General features: G+C 37.5%; 1 protein-coding gene across 1 annotated transcript in view; it reads right to left on the minus strand.

Annotated features, from left to right (window-relative positions):
• Positions 1–1,801: 1,801 nt before the first annotated feature.
• Positions 1,802–25,812, minus strand: part of KCNN2 (potassium calcium-activated channel subfamily N member 2) — a 91,812-nt gene continuing 67,801 nt past the window's right edge. The window contains exons 5-8 of the mRNA XM_070736330.1: positions 15,960–16,070; positions 12,996–13,123; positions 6,041–6,110; positions 1,802–2,419 (exon numbers count right to left, since the gene is read on the minus strand). Coding sequence (XP_070592431.1) covers positions 2,132–2,419; positions 6,041–6,110; positions 12,996–13,123; positions 15,960–16,070 — 597 coding nt within the window. The 3' untranslated portion in view covers positions 1,802–2,131. The remainder of the gene's footprint in view (positions 2,420–6,040; positions 6,111–12,995; positions 13,124–15,959; positions 16,071–25,812) is intronic.

The raw sequence follows: 25,812 nt of genomic DNA on the forward strand, positions 1-25,812 counted from the left end.
GGACTTTATTCAGACATTATATCATGCAAGGATTTTATGTATTATAGTTGGGAGGCTGTAGTTCGTTTTTTTCTTTCTTGGTTTAGATGTTATTGCCACCTAAAAACGTCATGGTTTCTAGCTTATGTAGCATAAAGTCTTATGATTCATTGTTCCCTTGATTTCAGCTAAACTTTGTTCTAAAGGAATATCCAGGGAAAAAAACCTGCTTAAGGTAAATAAATGAAGCCAATTGGACAGGTTTGGGATAAGACCAAACTTTCATTATAAATCTCGTAGTTCATATTCAAGAAGGATTTTTTTATTAGTGATTCTTGAATAGTAATTGGTTCATCTGTGTATTAATAAACTACTTTTGAAATTGGATCATTTTATTATAATAGTTAGACTTGTGGTCAAAGGTACATCTAAGCACGTGAGTATCTCCATGCAAACATATGTAGAATGTATCTTTTTTTAAAAAATGTGAAGAGTTCCCATGATTAGCAAATGAAATGAGAAAACGGTCAACTATTTCAGTTACTTAGAAGGTTAGTTCTAAGTCTTTACTTTTCACTATTGCAGCTGCAAAACTCAGAAAAAATATTGTATCTCTAGACTAAGGATGGATTTTTATGTGAAAAGTATAGGTTATAGAGAACTATAGTATTTCTTAGAAAGAGAAAAAGAAGAAAAGAAAATCTATTACAAAAATATAAAGAAACAAGAAATATTTGTTTATCATCTCAAAATAGATGTATCACAAGTCAATATAGACTTTTTAAAATGTTGTTATTGAAAATGGTGATTTTCCCCTCCCAATATCCTCTCTTTATACTTTCAACAAGAAATTCTTACTTCACCAAATCACAAGTGATTGCTGGAAAAGAAAACTCAATGATCAAAAGTTGGATAAATGTCTTTGCTGTAACAGACTTTCCAGTTCTACTAGGTCTTTCTATAAGTGTACTGTATTGGCAGGTATTATAATTCATTTTAGAACAATACAGAAATATAGTTTTTGTCCCACTACACTCTGTAACAGCAGAGCTAAAGAAAAAGAGGGCTTTTCAAATTTGCCTCTTTTATGTCCAATTTCAGAACCGGTTTGAAATGCACATATATGGTATATATTAAAGGCTAATGGCGATGGAACTGTCTACACAAATTTAGTAACATGGTCATGTTTTTCAGTGCATCAAGATCAGGCATATCTAGAAGACATCCAGCTTATTTATCCACATGAAACAAAGTGTAATGGGTACCAAACTAGCCGAGAGAGACCAAATAGATTGAGATGCCACAACATTTTTTATCAATGGAAAATTTCTCTTAACAAGAAAATAAATATTCGATAGTCTCGTACACCACATATAAACATATTTAAAAATGTTTAAAATGGTTTGGAGCCAGCCCTTTTCTAATTTTTTAGTAAACAATTAGTTGTATAAATAAGGTATAAGAACATACAGCATGCTGCCAATATACTGGAGGAAATATGGGTGCAGCGGCTCTCATCAATGAACTTTCATAAACAAAAACAACTTGTTTGCTTTTTTTCTCCACAAGCTGGCATGTAACGCAAAAACAAAAGCAAAATTTTAAATAAAGGCCATTCAATCTTTTAAATTGATTTTAAATGTAAATTAATGCATCATTACTACGATCTTTTCCTGCATAGAATGTCAAATAAGAACTTGTTTGAAAAGAAACGTAAAATGAGTTCAGCCTTCTCATAATGAATGCAATTTTTTCTACATGTCCATTAAAAAAACAAAAACAAAGCTGGCAATGTTAAAGTCGAAGTGACCAAGCAACTATGTGCAGAAAGTAACCCTTTTATTATATTATATACTGTAGTAGTAATAAAGTTTGTTGGAAGTGCATGAATAAAAAGTCAGTGAAATTACAGGAGGAACAATCTATATAGCAATAAGAGGTGCATTCACTGTGCATCTGAAAAGAAGAGAGAGAGAGAGAGAGAAAGAGAGTTTTCACTCATTTTGGCCTAAAACTTGTGTTCAGGTTTCCAGAATTCTGACATCAGAACCCAGATAACACTGATTAGAACCATAAGGCTTTACAATAAAAGCTAAAATATTGACCATATGATGGCAAAAAAGTCTTTATCTTGTGGTTAACTTATTCTCTTCTAGCTACTCTCTGATGAAGTGGGTGGTGCTGTAGAGGAAGACCTTCGTCTTCTGGACAAGGACCTTGATCGTTCTGCGCTGTAGGTTACATGCTTATCATAATTTTGTATCTGAGCTTCAAGAAATTCCCTTTGCTGCTGGCTAATTGTCTGGCTAATCAGTCCAGGGAGAGCTTGAATGCTACCAATTAAAGTTTCCAGTTTTGTTTCCAGAGTAACAATCCTCTTCTCAAAGTCTTCACTTCGCTCATTCAAGTCCGAAATCATATCATACATGATGTTTTGAGTCTAAAGTGAGAAAGAAAAGGTGAAATAAAATTAGGCACACAAGATTTTTCAGCAGAATTTTCCAACGTTCAAGTTTCACTCACAGACAAGGAGAATGCACACAAAGAGATTCACAAGTGGAACCAACCTATTTTGCAAACTTATTTTTTTAGGCTACGTACTGCATTGAATTGAGGCTATTAATTTTTGCCAGAGCATTTCCACATGCCAAACTTGAAAAATCTCTCCGAAGAATAAAGGTACAGTGGAACCTCAGGTCATGACTGTAATCCATTCTAGGATTTGGGTCAGCATCCAATTTGGGAGTGATCGGAAGCAAGCCTGATTGCACACACACACACATACACAAATGGCGTGGAAGGGGAAATCGCCGTGGCAGGGAAAATAGTGGGTTTTTGGTTGGCTCAGAAGTATTTGCAACCCAAGGTTCCAGTATACACAAATGTGAATCATGTGTGTCTATTTATCCCAGAAGCTGTAAATATTCTCTGCCTATGTAATAGATTTCATTTAATTTTAATTTAATTTAATTCATTTTTCTCCAATATTACCAGAAGAAAAATATTATTTTCCCAAAGGTCTCAGTACACATTAGGCAGTAGTATTTTTTCTGGTTTTCTATATAGCATAAAATGATTCCTTAAACACTGTGCCATATTCCCCATTCCACCTCTTGGCTATGTGATATACTCTAATACTGTTTCTCACCATGAGCCAACTAAGGGGTTTACAAAGTTTACCACCTGTTTTATTGCAGAGTTCCTCCAACCTAGAGCAAAGCCAGAAATCATGCTCTACTTTGATTGAAAAGAGATAATAATCAGATAGGTAAGTGTTACAGGCAATGTGGTACTTAAGAGTCTAATCCAAAATATGGTATTGATTGAAGAAGTTCTGGCACTTATACAAATCAAAATAACAACTTAATGTAACTATATGATAAGATACTTTTCTATCATTTGGAACTTTTGGCTTAAAACAGAACAAAACAGAACAAGACCCCCTCCCCTTTTTCTTTCATCACCACCACCATACAAACCCAACAACATAGTGTCCTAATAGCTTACCTCCCCTCAGTATCTGCCTCCCTCTACCTTACCCAACCATTAAAGTTATACATATTATGTTCATATTCCCCATGAAACCTTTATATACAGACTAATCCTACACTAACAGCAGGATTCACCCTAAATTTGATGGATTTAGTGATCACAGAGGAGAGGGGCTTTGGATAACTCACCTGCCATGGCCAGATTATAGTCTGGTCAGCTTTGAGATGACTGCTGATATAATCTTTCATGGAATAGTGAGCTAGTCAAAACATATCACAGGAACTTGTTGGATCTAAATGGTTTCCTTAAGGCAGTGTTTCCCAGCCTTGGCAACTTGGAGATATCTGGACTTCAACTCCCAGAATTCCTCAGCCAGCATTCACTGGCTGGGGAATTCTGGGAGTTTAAGTCCAAATATCTTCAAGTTGCCAAGGTTGGGAAATACTGCCTTAAGGGACCTGGAGATTTACCTTCCCTCTTAAGAATACAGAATACTCCAGGAGCAGGTATTATTGCTTCAAAGAAGCCACCTCTCTTTTACAAAACCATATCAGTCGATTTGGTTTGATATACATCTTACCTTCTACTGAGTCAAGCAGTATGATAGCCTTAATTTTAGTTATGTTGCTGTTTTAATAGGGAGTTGAGGGCAATGAACTAGAATGAAAGGTAAGGTTGATATTTCAAAATAAACAGCCTTTTCTGGAACAGTATTCCCTGTTAGTGAAAGGCAGTGAAAAAATGCATAGAATAGGCCAGAGTTGCTGTGTGATTCCTCTTTCTTCAGGAGCAGAGATAGGTTCCTACCACTGTGATCTAGTGCATCGTTCCGGTAGTGGCCTGCCAATGATGCAATTTTTACACAATGATTTCCATGCTGTCTTTGCCAATCTGTGCGTGCCTCCACCCCCCACCCCACCCCAATTTTTGGTGATTTTTTGGTTCTCTGCACATATGTGGAAGTAAAATTGTGCAAGTGGATGAAATGTTGCAATGCGCATGAGTAAGAAAAAATAACAGGAACCTGCCTCTCTTCAGGAGGTTGGGAATAAGGAAACAGAGTAGCATGGTACTTGTTATCTGCAGCTTGCAATATAAAGTAATTTGAATTCTACTTGACCTAAACTTCAGAGTTTGGAGAGAGGATTATGATATAAATTGACAGCTCCTTGTATTTTTAAGTTATATTCATTTTGAGGATTCGAAGGATACTGACAGAGGGTTTGAAAAAAATAAGGGTTACCTACTGCTATAACCCTAGTCACATGGCTGCTTAAATTGATAACAAAGTCAGCCTCAATGCTTAGGAGGGATAATTAAGGCTTCTCTGGAGGATGGCTCTATTTTTTTGTGTCAGAAAAAAGTAATGATAAATCTACTATTAAAGAAACCTTCTGTTTAACATAAAGAGCTGGAATACTATCTACTTCAAACATACTATTTTCAAAGATAGTACTTTATATGAGAACTTCAGACATACTCATAGAATGCTAATTATGTGCAGCAATTTCAAGTAGATTTTCAGTCAAGTGGTGTATAGAAATTGTTTTGGGTACATTGGTATAGCTCTTAGTGTCCATTATGAATTTCTTAGGAATGTTTATAATTTCTTGGTGGCTATCCAGGCAGTCACCAAAAATTAAGACTAGTTCAAAGTTATACATGCACATGAAAATTGAAGGGGGACCAAAACCTATGTAGATTTAATTCTAGATTCACTTATTTATATATTAAGTTTGCCTCATTCTGGAGATGCAGTGGTGCTCCATACACACTATCTCCCTTCTCAGTTTTTCACACCACAACCTTATGAACTATATTGGGTTGAGAGAGAGTGACTGGCCCAAATTCAACCAGTAAAATTTCCTAGCTGATAGTGAACTAGCAGCAGGGTCTTCCCAGTGCCAGTTCAATTAGTTCAAAGCTTAGAACTACGGTACCTAAAACACGATTTAAGTATTGCCCACAAGATCATATGCTGCAACGTCCTACCGGTCAATGACTACTTCAGCTTCAACCGCAACAACACAAGAGCACGCAACAGATTCAAACTTAATACTAACCGCTCCAAACTTGACTATAAAAAATATGACTTTAACAATCGAGTTGTCGAAGCGTGGAACTCATTACCGGACTCAATAGTGTCAACCCCTAACCCCAACATTTCTCCCTTAGACTATCCACGATTGACCTCTCCAGGTTCCTAAGAGGCCAGTAAGGGGCGTACATAAGTGCACTAGTGTGCCTTTTGTCCCCTGTCCAATTGTCTTTCCTTTATCTCATAAATCATATATATTTTCTTACTTTCTTATATCTTCTCCTCTATTTTTACTTTCATCTTTATATATATTACTTCATGTCTATTCTCTTCCTATGTATTTGTGTATTGGACAAATGAATAAATAAAATAAATAAATAATAAATTCCTTAATCACTACATCACTCTGTTTCTCAAGTTTTTGAATTATATATTGAATCCATTTATGCTGAATCTCAAAGCTCAGAAATTAGTTAAAGTGGATTGACAAAAGTATGAAAACATACTGTTCATTTATGACACCGTACCAACCTTTGCCAAGTCCACCAAAGTGTTTGCCTGATCGTTCAGTTTCCTCTGTTCCATTTTAACACTTCTCAATCTAAAAGACAGAAATTCAAGTCAGATATCTCTTGCTTGAAAGCTCATAAAAACCTGTATATGGCATGCATCTAAACAAATAACTGCATGGACAATGTCTTGAATACTTTGTGTACAGTCATAACTGGTTATGTGTCTGGGTACAATGAAGAGCATGCTTCCCTAACACCGCAAAAAAGAAAGAAAGAGAGAGCAAGAAAATGTGATGTCCCCGAAACTACTAATTGCCATGGTTAACGCTGAATTCAAAGAGGGAAGTAAGGATTTATCCATAGTATATGAAAGAAAGCCAAAACATTCCTTAAAGCTCCTGTATCCTAGCAAGTAGCCATAGGAAGCAATGAGTAATCTCATTGTTACCTTAGGTAATTATACTTCTTCCTTATGCCTACATGATTAGATACAGGTAAAAGCCCTCTTCAGTCTGAAATGGATTTGGTTAGGAGGTGTTTGAACCTGATGAAAACACAGTGATAAGTGAGTTCCTTCTCAATATGCAAAAGTTTTTATCTGACCAGCAGCTAAATGATTAATACGTTAGTCATTATTATATCATTAATAACATATTATGTTAATATGTTATTATTGTCCTTGTTGCTGTAGCTGACCTAAGTACTTTAGAAAAAATCTGCATGGATATTTTTTTTTTATTGGTTTAGTTAGCCTGTTTATCTGTCAGTGATTGAGCTGGAACATTAGGCAGATCAGATGGGTATACCATAAAAGAGACTCCTGGGTATATCCTTCCCTTGGTGCCTAAGTCATTCCATTCATGCTAATTAACTGAACGTGGTAAGAAAGGAAAAACAGGGTATATTATGCTGCATTGTATTATGAAAGTTTGTGCTCAAATTTTATGCCCCAAAGAGGCTGATTTGAGCTTGACAAAGACTTGCAGCTCTTCTGTCTTCATGATTCCAAAGGGGGGGGGGGGGGAGAGACAGAAATAACTATTTTGTAGTTTCGTTCTCTACCCACATTGTTTTTACTGCAATTGCCCCCACACAAAATTTTTTTCCTTATTCACACCAAAGTACATTCAGAGTTTTGATATGCAAGCATTCTTTAATTTGAAAAAAGAATCAGCTTTATATGTAGTTTCTTTTGTGCACCAGGAACTGTTATCTCTACCAAAGCCAATATGGAAATTCTACAGGTAAGGACATTCTTTACGTTGGAAATCAATGTCCACAAAGAATTGCTTGGAGGATTATTTTCTAGGTGGCCATCTATCACCACTGGGTTGCATTGGCAATAAAGAAATCTCTGCAAAAACCTACAATCCACTGGATTGTACATAGCCCACTGCTGATAACTGCATGAGGAAGTAATTCAGTCCATAACATAGTTCTCATTTGTCACTGTTCTGTGCTCTAAGTTTTTGTATCTGAAAATCTATATCTCATTAAAGAAATACCAGTAACCTCATGTGGATAGAGCTTTTACTCTGTTCTTTTTTTTCAAAGCCATTTCGGTCAACCCCAATGCAATTGTCTTCTTTAGGCAATTTAGAATGCTTTTATTTACATATTTAAATCAATTTACCTTAAGCATGGTATAAACCTTAAAAATGGTATATACCTTTAAAAATATAGCCTTTCCCAATAGATATCTATGGACTTTTTGTTCATCTTTTATTTCTTCAGAATGAAATCTGGTTAATTCACATGCCCAGAATTCAGAAGATTCCTAATTCCTTTTAAAAGGCCTGCTTGAAATGAGGATGAAAATATGGCTATAGATGCACAGACTCATCATTACTGTCAGGATAAAAGGTCAAAACTCATAATGTCAGGAAAGGGAAGAAACTATGAGCAAACATCTAACAAGGTCCTGTGTGGTTGTAAACATAAACCAAAAAAGGAAATGAATAAAGAATGCCAGTTAAATAAACACAACTTGAATATATCTTTAGGCATGTTGATTGGTCTGTATAACCACTCAGAAGTGTATTAAAACTAGATTGCCAGTTATTTTTTAAAACAAAAAGGCCAGTTATGAATTTAGAATTGCTACTCCTTTCCTTCCTCATATGACATATGGAACAAGTATGTAAAAGGATAAAATCTGTTCTGATTTTTTTTTCTTTACAAATATATGTTACTAAGAGAGTATTTCTATCTTTCAGGAGATGGATGTTCTTAGTCTTACATAACTTGTGGGAGGAAAACCTTTTTACGCTATTATTTTCTTAGCTGCAACAGTCAGATTAAAAATGAAACTAGTCGGATCTTTCTCTGTAAATTATGAAATATTGATACTCTAATTCACCCTTCTGAACTTCACTTATCACAGAAAAAATTCATGACTTTGGATTGCAGTTCCACAGTAGCAACCAGACTATAGAAATTCACAAATAAAGTATCCATTTGTTGCATGCAGACAGAGGTAAATTCTGCAAATTTTAAAGGAGCAGCTCACACAACTTACTTCCGAGCTCTATTTTCATTGTTGAAATAAAAGACAAAACAAAGAAAAGGAAATGTAACATTTTCTAAAACAAATCAGTACAAGGGATGGTCTTCAAGTGAACGCAATCGAATCTATATAGCTTACACTTCTCACGTATTTCCTTTGCTGCCAGCAGGCCCGTGTCTAATGAAATCTGTGCACAACTGAGAAGTAGGGTAACTTTGTTGTATTATTACACCTATAAACTCCCATTTACCACAACTGTATTAATTGATATCTATTCACATTCCTTGCTGTACGTATACACTGCTCAAAAAAAAAAAAGAACACTCAAATAACACATCCTAGATCTGAATGAATGAAATATTCTCATTGCATACTTTATTCTGTACAAAGTTGAATGTGCTGACAACAAAATGAAATTGATTGTCAGTCAGTGTTGCTTCCCAAGTGGACAGTTTGATTTCACAGAAGTTTGATTTACTTGGAGTTATATTATGTTGTTATTTAAGTATTCCCTTTATTTTTTTTTTGAGCAGTATATGAAGTAATACAAGGGTGATATAAACACTTAACTTCCCTTCCCAGCATGATTTTTATCAATGGGAAAATGGATCACCATAAAATAGCAATATGCTTAGTACATCTGTGTGATGGAAGTTTGATCTTCCCTCCTATTCCTAACAAAAGGGTGCTTCGTTTGCTACCACCAAAAGAAGACTCCAGAGCCATTCAGTCTTTGTTTTCTTGACCAGAATTTTCCTGGTAGGAAAGAATGATGGAAGAATTGGTTGGATATTATGGGAGAGGGGCATATGGAAAGGAATTGAAAGCTCTTCCCAGTGGAGTATATATACAATCCAGGTCACCTGCCATTGGTAATGTCTCACTTTCTGCAGTTTGTCACCATAATGTGAAAGTCAGGGGTATGGCTTTCAAATGAAAGACAAAAGGCATAAGAGATGCAAAAGTGTTTTTTTTCCTAAAGCAGATGCAGACCAATGATTGCTATCCACTCCCCAACATTTGCTGACTGATTGTGGGAAGGTTGTCTGTTTGGGATATATCAACATCAATTTAAAAAAAAAAAATTGCATCAAAGTCTAAAAGAGAGGACCGATACTACCAATAGCAGCAATAGCATTAGACTTATATACTGCTTCACAGTGCTTCACAGCCCTCTCTAAGCAGTTTACAGAGTTAGCATATTGTCCCCAACAATCTGGGTTCTCATTTTACCCACCTCGGAAGGATGGAAGGCTGAGTCAACCTTGAGCCTGATTAGATTCGATCTGCCAAACTGCTGGCAGCCGGTAATCAGCAGAAGTAGCCTGCGGTACTGCACTCTGACCACTGCGCCAGCACGGTTCTTAATAGTATGAAAATGCAGGGAATAACTTCAGAGGAAGAAGCAGATTATTTCCTACATGTGGTAGGATTTAGTGATGCCACACAGGCATCATTGAAAGGCCAAGAGATGCAGAACTCTGCATAAGAAAGGAAGATTATAAAAATGGTTCTAAGTTATTTCCTACTCAATAGCAGAAGAAGCACACCCTTATGCAGCAATTTTGAAATAAATGGAGCAAAGCTTTTAGAATACAGTGGTACCTCGGTTTTCGAACGTTTCTCAGTTCGAACAAATCAGTATTCGACCAGGAAATTAAAAAAATTTTGCCCTTAAATCCGAACAAATATTTGGAACTCGAACACTTGAGGGAGCTGAAGACAGAACCCGGCAAGCTACAGAGAGAGAGAGAGAGAGAGATGGGGACAGAAGTGGGCGAGCGAGAGAGCTGAAGCCGGAAGCCGGCAAGCTACAGAGAGAGAGAGAGAGATGGGGACAGAAGCGGGTGAGCGAGAGAGCTGAAGCCGGAAGCCGGCAATCTACAGAGAAAGAGAGTGAGCCGGGGACAGAAGTGGGCGAGCAAGAGAACTGAAGACGGAAGCCAGCAAGCTACAGAGAGAGAGAGAGAGAGAGAGACGGGGACAGAAGCAGGCAAGCTAGAGGGAGAGACAACTGAAGAGGGGAATTTATCTTAAATTGTTTCGGTTCTCAACCAAATCGGTTCTCGACCACACTTCCAGAACGAATTGTGGTCGAGAACCGAGGTACCACTGTATAGTTTTATTTTGGGAAGGAGGCTCAAACATTTTTTTTAAAATATGAACTATTACTAGCAGGAAGTATATGGTAAGTTTAAAAAAGAAAATTTTAAAAATTACATTCTAGTAAAATAAGAAAAAAACATGTTGCAATTAATTGTCATCCTGTTCTATTTAGGGAGCAAATTATTGCTGTGAATTCTACTAGCATTAAATGTAATGATACACAGACTGATCATCTGCTAGTTCTGTCTATAAATTACATTCATTTGTAAATATATCCAACTTAATTCCAAGCATGCACAACTATATAATACTACTATGAAATGGGATCTGATCTCAGATATATTAAATTTTGCAATTCTCATATCCAGTTCTTGCCTTCCAAATATCTGAAGAAAATGCAACAAATTCTAATCTTTTCTATATTATATTTTTTCAAGTAAAAAAATAAAGCAATGAAAATTTCATGTAAACATGTTTCTGAAGTCACATTTCATTTTATTTTATTATGCCCTTTTCTATATACAGTACAACATTACTGAACCTCATGTTGCTAAACCATATAAATATTTGTATATATTGAATTTTGCTTGAACATATTAAATAATGATTGACCTAATTCACTCTCTTCTATTCTAGTGAGGCTGAAATGGAAATACTATTACAGCTATTTAATATAGTCAAATTAATAGCACAAGGGGGAAAAAAGACGTTTACAAAATCTATCTCTCCTTTACTCTGGCATATAATATATGTGACTAAATTCACGCCTGCCATAATGAGAGCCATGATCAAAATGTTCATTGTAAAGCTGTCCCATTTCCCTTTTTTACTCTAGATGCAGTGAAAGGAAAAAAAGAAGAAAACAAATGTTTACTGTTTATTGGAATTATTTCAACTTATGCTAAACCGTAAATTAGCTTTAGTCATTACAGTGAGTTTCATGGTCTTCACAGCCATGATGAAGAGACTGGAAACTTTTGCTCAATAACTTTTAATGATGCCCAATTTATTAACAATATTAATATGATCTATTGAAATGAGTCACAGTTGTATAATGTCTTGTTTCAGCAAACATTAGGTTCCAGAGTCCAGATATGGATGCGCAATTGAAAATGGATGCACAACATGGAGGCACAATTTTTTTGTGTAACTGTCATACAGAAACATGACAGGACAACACATTCTGCTTACCAAGATTTTGGTATTAGTGTGGACACCTATTAGTGCCTCCCTTTTCTGAGAAAACAGGAAAGGACTATGTACATAAGATAGAAATATAATGTGGAACATGTATTGCTTTTATTTATTTGCAAAGACCCTACATTTCCCAAAGTTTCCACCTCAAAATCATGGTTTGTTCTTACATTTTCTATGTTAAAGTGGAACCATCAAGTTTCTTTTTCCTTTTTTATCAAATATAAATCTCATTTTTAGCAATATTGCTTTTTAAATAAGTTTATCATACCAATCATCACAGCTTTAACTCATAAAATTCAATTGGCATATTGTTAGAACCTTTAATGTCTGTAATTAAAATATTTTGATTTTATCATATTAACCTAAAGATTAATACCAATGTTATTTATTCAATTTTAACACCTCCCATTAAATGATAAGATGATCTTCCAGATATTCTTATCTGTCATCTAATGTACTAGCACAGTTTATACACTAAACAGTCACAATATATGAAATGCATTTGCTTTTAAACAGTCAAAATAATTCAACGTTGAAACGTTCCGGGTAAAGGAGATAAATATGGCCGCATGCAATATTTTTATTTCCATTCATGTTCCCATTACCCACCACCACCACAAATATTCATGATGTGCCTTTGATATATTTGGTTTTAGAGCTATAGGCATAATTGTCTAGATTTGGCTGTTTATATGAATACATATCCATCTGCAGAATTTTGGGACATAATTATTTTTGCTTTTGTTCCCTTTCAGCAGAAATGCATATTCAGAAAAAAATAACTTCCTTCCTGAGATAAACAGTACTATTTAGTCATGCCATTCTGTTGGAAAAAGGAATCTGCCAACATATCATCCATCCTATCATCCCACCCCATTCTCTTCTCTATTCTATCCAGCCTGCCCAAAATCTGTTTCAAAGGACAGGATCCTCTGGAGCAGATTTGGGGCACATCAAGAAGTGAAACAGGAGGAAAATAGAAGAAAGCTCCATTAAATATGCATATATGCTCAGTATTTGATGCAGTACCATATATGGAACATTATGGAATATTAAATGGAATAAACAGAATGTCAAATCTGAGGCAATTTTCTGGAAGCCAAACCTATGGAATTATCACAACAGCCTCGCAAGAGGCAAACCAGACAAATAAAAGAGTACTTACTGGTGAATAGCTTGCAAGAATTTGCGCTGATGTTTCCTTACTTTTGCATGGTCTATCTTTTTTACCAGCTTGGTGTTTTTATAAATTAACCATGTTTCCCTGAGTACATTGGCAGCTGCATTTTTCACCTATTTAACAAAAACAAAGTAAAACACACATCAGGATGTCTGAATTCAAATTATGTCTGTTCCAAGATTTTCTCTTGAACATATCTTGTATCATCAACATTTATAGGAGAAAATGCTTGCGAGGAAAAAAAATTAAATGGCTCATGGGATAATAAGAACTATTCTTATTTTATGCCTTCCATTAGTCTGTTCTTGAAGGAACAAACACCTGTTGCAATTACCTTGTTTGATACAAACGAAGATATAAGGATAAGAAAACTCAAGATGGCAGCCATGATGAAATATGATTAAAACTCTGCTTCTTTTTTATGTGTGCCACATACACATTAATACAAATTTGAGTGGCGCTTTAATTCCACCATTGTGGTCTTTTTTTTATAAAAACCCCATACTCTGCAGACTCCCCTGTATGATGCACATGTTGGGCTCCTGCCATATTCTCCATGTTCGCCTGGTGCACCAGTTGCGGCCCTATTTGGACAGGAAGTCATTGCTCACAGTCACTCATGCCCTCATCACCTCGAGGTTCGATTACTGCAACGCTCTCTACATGGGGCTACCTTTGAAAAGTGTTCGGAAACTTCAGATCGTGCAGAATGCGGCCGCGAGAGCCATCGTGGGGCTTCCTAGATTTGCCTATGTTTCTGCAACACTCCGCGGCCTGCACTGGCTGCCGATCGGTTTCCGGTCACAATTCAAAGTGTTGGTCATGACCTTTAAAGCCCTACATGGCATTGGGCCAGAATACATCCAGAACCGCCTTCTACCGCACGAATCCCAGCGGCCGATAAGGTCCCACAGAGTTGGCCTTCTCCGAGTCCCGTTGACCAAACAATGTCGTTTGGCGGGCCCCAGGGGAAGAGCCTTCTCTGTGGCGGCACCGGCCCTCTGGAATCAACTCCCCCCAGAGATTAGAACGGCCCCCACCCTCCTTGTCTTTCACAAATTACTCAAGACCCACCTTTGTCGCCAGGCATGGGGGAGTTAGGATATTCCTTCCCCTAGGCCATTACAAGTTATCTATGGTATGTTTATGTGTATGTTTGGTTTTTATAATAAGGGTTTTTAGTTGTTTTATTAAATTGGATTGTTACATGTTGTTTTTTATCATTGTTGTTAGCCGCCCCGAGTCTGAGGAGAGGGGCGGCATACAAATCCAATAAATAAAAAATAAAATAAATAAATAAATAAATAAATATGGAGGGATTTCTTCTTTATTTTGTGTTGCCATGGAGTGTTTTCTCTCCATGAGAAAAAAAAAGGTGTTTGGAACATGCTTTATATATTTTTTATAAATTAACCACAAATATTTTTATAAATTAACTACTATTGCAACGTGCTCTATGTGGATCTACCCCTGAAAAGTGTTCGGAAACTACAACTGGTCCAGAATGCAGCCACGCAAGCTATTGTGGGTGCACCTAGGTACACCCACATCATACGAACTCTCCACCGGCTGCACTGGCTTCCAATCAGTCTCTGGACGCAATTCAAGGTGCTGGTCATCATCTATAAAGCCCTACATGCCTTAGGACCAGACTAGCTTCAGGACTGTCTCCTGCCACATAGATTCCAGTGACTGGTAAGGACCAACAGAGTTGACCAATAGGTCCCATCAGCTAAATAATGTTGACTGTTGCGGCCATTGGGGAGACCCTTCTCTATGGTGGCTCTAGCTCTCTGGAACCAGCTACCCTCAGAGATCCATACTGCCCCCATCCTACTGGCCTTCTGGCAGGCTTGGGGCCATTGATTAAATGAGGTATTATCTAAATCCGGTCATGAGAGTTATATATGGTTTTAATGGGTTTAAAACTATTTTAAATTCTTTTTTATATATTGTTCTTATTGTTGTAAGCCACCCAGAGTCCTTAGGGAGTTGGGCGGCATATAAATTAATCAATCAATCAAACGAACAATACCAATAATGTAGTATATTACACCAATAATGTTCATGTAATACACTACACCAATAATGAATATAAAGACACCGTTGAATGGAAACAAAAACATAATAACACTATTCTATTTGGGCTTGAAGTCACGAATGAATCCGATATAGAAAACAAACAAACAAATAAATTTCTAGACAGCTGATTATAATTAAAAGTTGGAATGCTGAAGAGTAAAATAGTAACTGTGGTTTCCAAACACTTTCATTTAAAAGTATAATTAATATTATCTGCAAACAGAAAGCACATTACAGACATAATACTATGCACTCACTACGTATAAATAGATTCAATACATGTACTACAATTTAAATTATTTTTTAACTGGAGTGCACGCACACATGCGCGCGCACACACACATATACACCTTAGGCTTATATTTGGATTATGTCCCAAGATTTCCAACCACAACAACTTTCTTCAAATCTACCAAACTGGAACAAAGAAACAGAACAGATTGTAGTGGTTCACATCACCAGAATGGAACAAGGCGTTAGGAATGTCTTCCAGCCCTTTCCTTATGCACACCATCATTTATGATTTCGTGATTGATATTTTCTAATATGTGCTCTTTTTAAACTTTCTTTTAAACTGTAAGATGCATTCAGTAGTAATTTTCACCAGAAAGTTGTGGGGAGGAGGGAAAGGGGAGGGGGAGGTGGAAGGGGAGGAAGAAGATGGGAAAATACAGGAACAGAATGTTTTCTCTTTGTGCAGAAGTTTTTATTCACATAAATTGGGTCCTGTACTTAAAATTGATACGAACTTAGAAACTGAATATTCATCCTTCCAAATCCAGTTGTTACAAGTATCCTGATCAGATAACAGAATTAAACAAGATGTTGTTATAAAAATATCCAAAAATACTTTATAATATAACTTACTCTTTTAGTTAGCTGGGTATCCATCATGAAATTATGTACATGTTTTTCAGCTTTGGTAAGTTCTAGTTTCCTTGCTACCACAGCTACCACTAGTGCAGTGCAACCAGCACCCTGGGAACAGCAACAAAAGAAGACAGAATGAAGGAACACAGAATTAACACAACAACAAAATGAAGGGGATCAGTTCAGCTATTAGTTTGGATAATGCAGTCAATTCAGCTCAGTTATATAATGTTAACCAGAGTCTCCCTGCCTGGATTTCTTAGCCATTCTTTTGTCCTCTTCACAGAGTTTTTCCACAGTGGAGAATGGAACAGCAGAGTTTTTAAGTATTTATGCTTTCCTCCCTGGCCATAATAAGAGGAAGTGAGAAAACAAAGCCTAGCTTTCTTGCTATGCTTCAGTTGCCTTCAGCCTAGATTCCCAAATTAAATCTTGGGAATTGTAAACATTTTATTGAGAGAGAAAGAAACTTGGCATTAATAAGCCCCCTAAGAAAAAAAATGTAGTCTGAGAATGAAGATTCTGCAACAATTTGGTACTTGTGTATGGATTTGGCATTTGAGATAAAACATACAAAACTTATTGATGCCTTTTTAGACATTAGCCACTTTATGAAATAGATATGAATGGTGAAACAAGTTCTTCTTAGGTTCAAAGACCATTAGCATTTACACCGCACCAATAATGAATATAAAGACACCCTTGAATGAAAACAAAAACATAATAACGATATTCTCTTTGGGCTTGAAGTCATGAATGAAGCTGATGTAGATCAGGTTCACAATATTATTGCATCAAAATTCCCCGCTGAAGAAATCATTGAAATTTCTAGAAATGCCCCCGAGTTTAAATATAGAAATGGTTCAATGGCTCCATAATTCTGTAGAGTCATTTGCAAAAATGAACTCAACGAACGAAAATTCATTTATAGGGGAAGGTTTGGTAGGGAAGGTTTGCCTATTTGCCGATGACTCTAAAGTGTGCAATAGGGTTGATATTCCTGGAGGGGTCTGTAATATGGTAAATGATTTAGCGTTACTAGATAAATGGTCAAAGCAATGGAAACTGCAGTTTAATGTTTCCAAATGTAAAATAATGCACTTGGGGAAAAGGAATCCTAAATCTGAGTATTGCATTGGCAATTCTGTGTTAGCAAAAACTTCAGAAGAGAAGGATTTAGGGGTAGTGATTTCTGACAGTCTCAAAATGGGTGAGCAGTGTGGTCGGGCGGTAGGAAAGGCAAGTAGGATGCTTGGCTGCATAGCTAGAGGTATAACAAGCAGGAAGAGGGAGATTGTGATCCCCTTATATAGAGCGCTGGTGAGACCACATTTGGAGTACTGTGTTCAGTTCTGGAGACCTCACCTACAAAAAGATATTGACAAAATTGAACGGGTCCAAAGACGGGCTACAAGAATGGTGGAAGGTCTGAAGTATAAAACGTATCAGGAAAGACTTAATGAACTCAATCTGTATAGTCTGGAAGACAGAAGGAAAAGGGGGGACATGATCAAAACATTTAAATATGTTAAAGGGTTAAATAGGGTTCAGGAGGGAAGTGTTTTTAACAGGAAAGTGAACACAAGAACAAGGGGACACAATCTGAAGTTAGTTGGGGGAAAGATCAAAGGCAACATGAGAAAGTATTATTTTACTGAAAGAGTAGTAGATCCTTGGAACAAACTTCCAGCAGACGTGGTTGGTAAATCCACAGTAACCGAATTTAAACATGCCTGGGATAAACATATATCCATTGTAAGATAAAATACAGGAAATAGTAAAAGGGCAGACTAGATGGACCATGGGGTCTTTTTCTGCCGTCAGTCTTCTATGTTTCTATGTTTCTATAAACTAGAAAAAGAGCCAGATAAACAAAATAATTAAGAGGGTCATGTTAATGATTGATTATGTGGAAAACCCCCAGAAAGGGATGGTGAAATATCAAAATGAAGTAATATCTTTTGTGAAAAACAACTCCAAATAGGGAAAGTGGAAGGAGGAGGTATTGATTTCAGTAAATACTGTAAAATTAAGGTTCTTTGTATAACCAAGATGTCTCGGAATCAGCAAACCTGATCCGGGATCCCTTTTATGCATAATCAGGGCGGGTGTTTTGCATTTTGTACTTTTCTTTGGCAATAAAGTTATTATCTTTATTGTGAAAACTCCTGTGCTCATTGCCCTAGGGATCCAATGAGGGAGAAAGTAGGTCCTTTTTTCAATGATGGGAAATCTAGTTGCCACCAAAAATGCACAACAATCTTCCTGATGCTTTTTATACTATAAAATGGAAAGTCTATAAGAATTTGAACAGGAATGTGGAATGTGCAGAGATGTATAAGCTCACGCTAGAAATGAAAGGCAAGGAGGAAACAGAATTTTATGAGATATTGAATAAGTGGTATAGTTGGATAGAACAGAGAAATAAAGATATATAGAAATACATGTAACATAACATATGATACAGTCTGATTAAAATGGGTATTGATATGTAAATTGAAAATTAAAAATTTTAAAAAAGAATTTGATCAGTATTCCATTTGTTTCAAGATCACTAGGAGGATGGTCAACTAATCAGGTAATTCATAACAAGAAGCATGAGCTTTATCTCAGATAAGAATCTCCATATGAATCTGTTATTGAAATACTGAAGAAAAATTCAGCTTTGTGGAGGATTTTATTTATTAATTTAATATTTATTTATTTATTAATCATTTATTAATCAAATTTGTATGCCGCCCCTCTCCGCAGACTTGTTATTGTTATATAGGATGTTATCGAAAGGCATAAAAAATATTGTATTGACATCTGCTGCTGATATATTCTTACCTAATAAAGAAAAGAGTCTCCCTGAATTCTTATACCTGATGTTTCAACCTAGCTGTAATACATTTAATAAAAAGAATTGAATCATACAAACTGCCCTTTTCTCCTTTGAAACCAAGACTGGGGACAGAGCACAGAGAGATCACTGTTGCTTTGATCTTCTTATCCTATTTCTGGTCAATTACATTTGCCTTTTTTTGATGTTTCTACTGCTTAACATAGCTTTAAGTCAGCTTAAAACATTTTGTCAATAACATATCTGCATGTTAAAAAAAATTGAGCTACGTGATGAATTTGTTCTGTAAAAGATTTCCTCCTACTGCAGAATGAATTCTCAAGATAGAAGTTTATATGATACCTAAAAATCAATCCGTACAAATGGACAGTATCTGTCATAAGAATATTCTTAACGGTCCAAGCTCGGAAAACTTCAGTTCAATCTTCAATATCTTTAAAGTTAATTTTTTTTAAAAAAAGCTTATGAAAGCTTTTGTATTTCTTGAAGAAATATATTTCATTTGCTCCAAGAAACTTAAAATTATATGATAGGAAATAAAGCTAAAATTTTAAAAGAAAATATTTGCTCAATAAAAACGATAATCATTGGTTTTCATTTAAGTATAGGTAGATCGTGCAGATAACTAAAAAAAACTAATGTTTCTTCCAAAATAGAGATAAACTGTATAGTGTATTTTCATAGTTCTAACGTATTTTTTCACTACCCTGCCTTGAAACACAGGATCAGAAGATTGTGTTATTATATGAATGGCATGTACAATCTCTAAAAAATTTATGAGTGCATTTCATACATTTATTTAATTAGAAGAAGGAACATGGCCTGCACCGAGGATTTTCTGGTCACTTCTTTTCGCGGTCAGGGAGTGAGAATATATTACAGTTGTATTAATCCTTTTAAAACTTTCTTTAATTATTCAAGATTTTCTAATAGCAAGAATTCTCATATGATTTATATCCCTTTTAAAGAAATATCAGCAATTTCTTCTTCTTCTTCTTCTTGAAAAACTCATTATGTTTTAGTACCAGTCTTGCTTATTTAAGTCTAAAATGTCATCATTCTTTGAAATGAAGAGCTATATAATTGTCGTGTTGCCACAGTGAAACCTATAGCAATATCAGTTAGATTCATGTAACGCTACATAGTGCTTTTACAGCCTACTCTAAGCGGTTTACAGAGTCAGCATATTGCCCCCCAAAATTTGGATCCTCATTTTACCCTCCCCTCCGCACATGCCCCCCACCCCCAGGCATGCGCACAGGTCTCACTGAAGCCTCCAGACTTCTGGTAGGCCCGTTGGGTTGCCCTATGTGAGATCCAGCGGGCATACGCACCCTGGCCAGCTGATTTTCTGCTGCCTTTTTGACCGTTTTTGTTCTCCCCGAGCTTCAGTAAAGCCTCCTGAAGCCTGGGCATGGCAAAAAATGGTCCAATGGGCTAGCTGGAAGTTCGGAGATGAAACAGAAGTGGAGCTGCCCTACTACTTACCTTCAGATAGTTGCAGCCAGGCCTCTCACACCTCAGCTCATTTCTTCTGCAGCTGGAAAAGCTTTCCTGAAGGCCTTGTAGGTGATAACAGAGGCCTTCAGAAAAGCCTGGCTGGGTGCGTAAGAAATGGGCTTAGGTGTGGGAGGCCTGGCTGCAACAGTCCAAAACCAAAGAAGTTCCTGAAGAACTCTGACAGCAAAAAGAAAGCTGAGGGTGATGTACACAAGTGTAACTTCCAGTTGGCCCATTGGCCCATTTTCACCATCCCCGGGCTTTATGAAGCTTTAATAAAGCCCAGGGAGACTTTGCGAGAGGTCCCCGAAGACGCCTTTCATGGCGCGTACCGGTCATGGCAGAGTCGCTGGAAAAAACGTGTAGAGGCCCAAGGACAGTACTTTGAAGAATTTTAAGTGTTTGTGCAAATCTGTTCAATAAATTCCTTTTTAAAAAAATAATTGCATTACTTCTGGAACGCGCCCTGTATGTCAGACCTGCTTGAATAGACTTAATTTTTCATTTTTAGCTTTGCAGCTACTTTTAACAAAGCCTGAGCAAAGTACATTCAATGTTAATAACCACAAATAAGACAAAGGACATTTCAACACAGGATATTTTTCTGTGAGTGCCTTGGCTGAGATGATCAGAAGAGAAAAGATTCTTACTATGAACTTTAATATGCAAATCACATGCATTGTAACTTTTCTCTACCAGGCATAATTTGGTCTTGTACTTTCTATATTAAATTATTTCTATCAGCACAATAATGATCATGATGAGTCTATCCCCAAATGTGAACTGTAGAATTTTGGAAAGTCTCAAACAAGAGACACTTGAGGTAGCTATTTAGGATCTGATCATCAAAGACATCGGGCCTCATTATATGGAAATGACATTTTGTATTATTGTGACATTTAAACTATTAATAACCTAATTATATAGAAACGTGTTAAATTTATTTTAAGGCCACTTATTTTAGAAACCATCCTTTTTTCCAATTAGGATTTATACATGCTTTGAACCTCCTTCAAACGAAATGCTTCAGACCTCATGTGAGCACCGCACCTCTTTGCTGTTCATTAAAGTAACCCCATTTTTCAGCTTTTTCCTGTGAGACTGGGAAGAAAGGTGCCTCTGCTTTAAGAGTAATGTTCACTTTAATGAGTTTAATTCCTTAAGGCAGCAATACCTTTCTTCAAGTTCATGTAGAACCCTGAGAAAAGCTGGGTTCCTTTAATAAATAGCATGGAAGTACTGCATTTATGAATTCCAAATAAAATTTAAACCTTGAACAAACCAATGTTACATAAATCTGCACTGCCCAGAAGAGTTTCTTCTATTTGTTTAGTTCCACAGCCTAGATCCATGATGGCAAACCTATAGCACACAGAGCCATATTGGAGGGCATGTAAGGCTATGTACATATTGGAGGGCATGTACCCTATGACAGCGCCAGCTTGCATGTATGTGCTAGACAGCTGATTTTCGGCCTTGGGGAAGGCTGGTTCGCACTCTGGAGGCCTCAGGGAAGCTTCCCTGAATCCCCAGAATGCAAGAAACCATCCAACGGGCAAACCAGAAGTTTGGAAAATGAACATCTGGTTTGCCCATTGTGGTATTTTCCCCCTGGAGCCTTTAGGGAAGTTTCCTGACACCCCGGAGTGAGAAAAACAGCCCAACGGGCAAACTGGAAGTTTGAAAAACGAATTTCCGGTTCACCTGTTGTGCTGTTTTTTGCACTCCGAGGCATCAGGAATCTTCCTAAAGGCTCTGGAGTGCGAAAAACAACCCAAGGTGCAAACCGGAAGTGCTGGTTTGCCTATTGTGCTGTTTTTTGCACTCCGGGGCTTCAGAAAACTTCCCTGAAGGCCCCAAAGTGCAAAAAACAACACACGGGCAAAACAGATGCCTATTTTTTGAACTTCCGGTTTGCCCATTTGGCCATTTTTTTCACCGTCCCAAGCTTCAGCGAGGCCTGTCGCATGTGTGTGGATGTGTGTGTGCGAAGACTGTGCATAGGGGCAGTGTGTGGGATGCGTATGCATGGGGCGGGAAAGGGTAAATGCTTGCGTGCTAGCGCGCACACACACACTTCCTTTTGGCACATGAACCTAAAAGGTTTGGCCATAACTGGCCTAGGCTGTGCATATTGAAGAAAAAAAACATTTTAGCAAATCGTGTCTCTTTTCAGTAACTTTGCCAATGCTTTATACAGACTCTGCTCGCTTTCATTTTCCATTATGGCAGGACTAGCTGCAATGTTAACACAGCTGTTCTTTCTTCATGAAACAAATGTCCTTTCTTATTGACACTGGGCAATTCCAAATGTCCTGCTGCACACATTTTTATCCAACTGCGATAAAGCTCTAGTGAAATTAATCAAAATTTGATAAGCATTGTGATGTAATACACGATCTAAACCTCCGAAACTGTAACCGGAAAAGGCAGGGAGAAGCCTCTGTGGGGCCTCTCTAGAAATCTCCTGGGAGGAAACAGGGGCAGAAAAGGCAGGGAGGAACCTCTGTGGGGCCTCTCTAGGAATCTCCTGTGAGGAAACAGGGCTGGAAAAGGCAGGGAGAAGCATCTGTGGGGCCTCTCTAGAAATCTCCTGGGAGGAAACAGGGGCAGAAAAGGCAGGGAGGAACCTCTGTGGGGCCTCTCTAGGAATCTCCTGTGAGGAAACAGGGCTGGAAAAGGTGGGGAGAAGCCTCTGTGGGGCCTCTCTAGGAATCTTTTGGGAGGAAACAGAGCCTCCACCACCCCCCTGTGGTTTTCCCAATCACAGGCATTACAGTGATACCTCGCCTTACAAACGCCTCGTCATACAAACTTTTCGAGATACAAACCCGGGGTTTAAGATTTTTTTTGCCTCTTCTTACAAACTATTTTCACCTTACAAACCCACCGCCACCACTGGGAAGCCCCACCTCTGGACTTCCGTTGCCAGCGAAGCACCCATTTTTGTGCTGCTGGGATTCACCTGAGGCTCCCCTCCATGGACTTCCGTGTTTTTGTGATGCTGCAGGGGAATCCCAGCAGCGCAAAAATGGGTGCTTCGCTGGCAATGGAAGTCCATTGGAGGTGGGGTTTCCCATGGAGGGGACCCTCAGGGGAATCCCAGCAGCGCAAAAACGGGCACTTTGGCTGGCAAAAGGGGTGAATTTTGGGCTTGCACGCATTAATCGCTTTTCCATTGATTCCTATGGGAAACATTGTTTCATCTTACAAACTTTTCACCTTAAGAACCTCGTCCCAGAACCAATTAAGTTTGTAAGACAAGGTATCACTGTATTTGCTTTTACATTGATTCCTATGGGAAAAATTGCTTCTTCTTACAAACTTTTCTACTTAAGAATCTGGTCAGGGAACTAATTAAGTTTGTAAGTAGAGGTACTACTGTATCAAGGTTTCAGATACTTAGAGCAGACAGGGTTGTAAAATTATCAGGGGGGAAAATGGAAGAGGCTTATGTATATATATATCAACAAGAGCTAGATAAGCCTGATTAGGTGGCTCAGTGGCTGAGCTTGTTGATCAGAAAGGTTGGTAGTTTGGTGGTTCAAATTACTAGTACAGGTCTCCTGCGCGAGAAGGGGGCTGGACTAGATGACCTCCAAGATCTCGTCCAACTCTATTACTGTTAACAGCTGGTCTCAGGACATAACTATAATATAAAAATTCTGTGATGAAAATTAAAGTCTTTACTTATCAACTGCAAACCTTTTTATTCTCCACAAGTGTTTACTTTATTTCTTCTAATTATATTCCTCCACAATAACTGTCTGTTTTGGTTCTGCAACCCAACAAGACAGACACAAGCTTCAGAGGATAATCAGAACTTCAGAAAAAAAAATTACTGACAATCTGCCTTCCACTGAGGGCAGTGAAAATATTTACTGACCCCTTGCATCCTGGATATAAATTGTTTCAAATCCTACCCTCAAAATGACCGCTATAGAACACTGCACATCAAGACAGCTAGACACAAGAACAGTTTTTCCTGAATGTCATTGCTCTGCAAAATAAATAATTCCCTCACCACTGTCTAACTATTCACTAAGGCTGCATTACTATTATTATTAGTCTTCTGATCATTCCTATCACCTATCTATTTCCACTTATGACTGTATAACTGAAACATTTGTAAAAATTATTATGTGTGAGTAACACAAAATAGGGGCAGGGGGGACAACATAAGAATTGAAAATTAGTTGAGAATGAGCAAGTTAAAATATTGTGGGATTTCCAAATATAGGCTGATAAAGTCTCAGTTCATAACATACCAGATAAAATTGTGATAGAATAGAAGACAAGGATTTGGAGAAGATCATAAAGTATCATACAGCTCACATTAGAGAACCATCTTTCAGCTGTGGCGAGGGGGGCGTTTGCCCAGGTTCACCTGGTGCACCAGTTGCGGCCCTATCTGGACCGGGACTCATTGCTCACAGTCACTCATGCCCTCATCACCTCGAGGTTCGACTACTGTAATGCTCTCTACATGGGGCTACCTTTGAAAAGTGTTCGGAAACTTCAGATCGTGCAGAATGCAGCTGCGAGAGCAGCCATGGGCTTCCCTAGGTATGCCCATGTTTCACCATCACTCCGCAGTCTGCATTGGCTGCCGATCAATTTCCGGTCACAATTCAAAGTGTTGGTTATGACCTTTAAAGCCCTACATGGCACTGGACCAGAATATCTCCAAGACCGCCTTCTGCCACACGAATCCCAGCGACCGATTAGGTCCCACAGAGTGGGCCTTCTCTGGGTCCCGTCAACTAAACAATGTCAGTTGGCAGGCCCCAGGGGAAGAGCCTTCGGCACCGGCTCTCTGGAACCAGCTCCCGCCAGAGATTATAATTGCCCCTACTCTTCCTGCCTTCCGTAAACTCCTTAAAACCCACCTTTGCCGTCAGGCATGGGGGAATTGAAACACCTCCCCCGGGCATGTTCAATTTAAACATGGTATGCTTGTGTGTGTGTCTGTTAGTATATGGGGTTCTTTTAAATCTTTAAATATTTTAAAGTTATTTGGATTATTTATGATTTGTTCTATCTTGTTGTGAGCCGCCCCGAGTCTTCGGAGAGGGGCGGCATACAAATCTAATGAATGAATGAATGAATGAATGAATGAATGAATGAATGAATAAATAAATAAGTAAACAAACAAACAAACAAACAAATAAATAAATAAATAAATAAATAAGATCTGAAAATTGAAATTGAAAAATTATGGTAGAGATCAATACTGTTTATTGGCACGGTGTGCCATACCAAAACATTTTGGATGGCAGTTAGAAAAGATGTGCATTGACAATATTTTCATCTGTCATTTACAAAAAGCCACAGTGTTTGGATCTGCGCATGCATTATACATGTGCTTTACTTTACAACATCCTAGGTGCTTGGGAAGAACTCATGTTTATGAAGCTCAATATCAGATAAAGAACTGGCACCTATGATTTCATATTGTAATAATAATAATTAATAATAATAATAATAATAACAACAACAACAACAACA

This window comes from Erythrolamprus reginae, chromosome 2 (genome assembly GCF_031021105.1).
Source record: "Erythrolamprus reginae isolate rEryReg1 chromosome 2, rEryReg1.hap1, whole genome shotgun sequence".
NCBI lineage: Eukaryota > Metazoa > Chordata > Lepidosauria > Squamata > Dipsadidae > Erythrolamprus > Erythrolamprus reginae.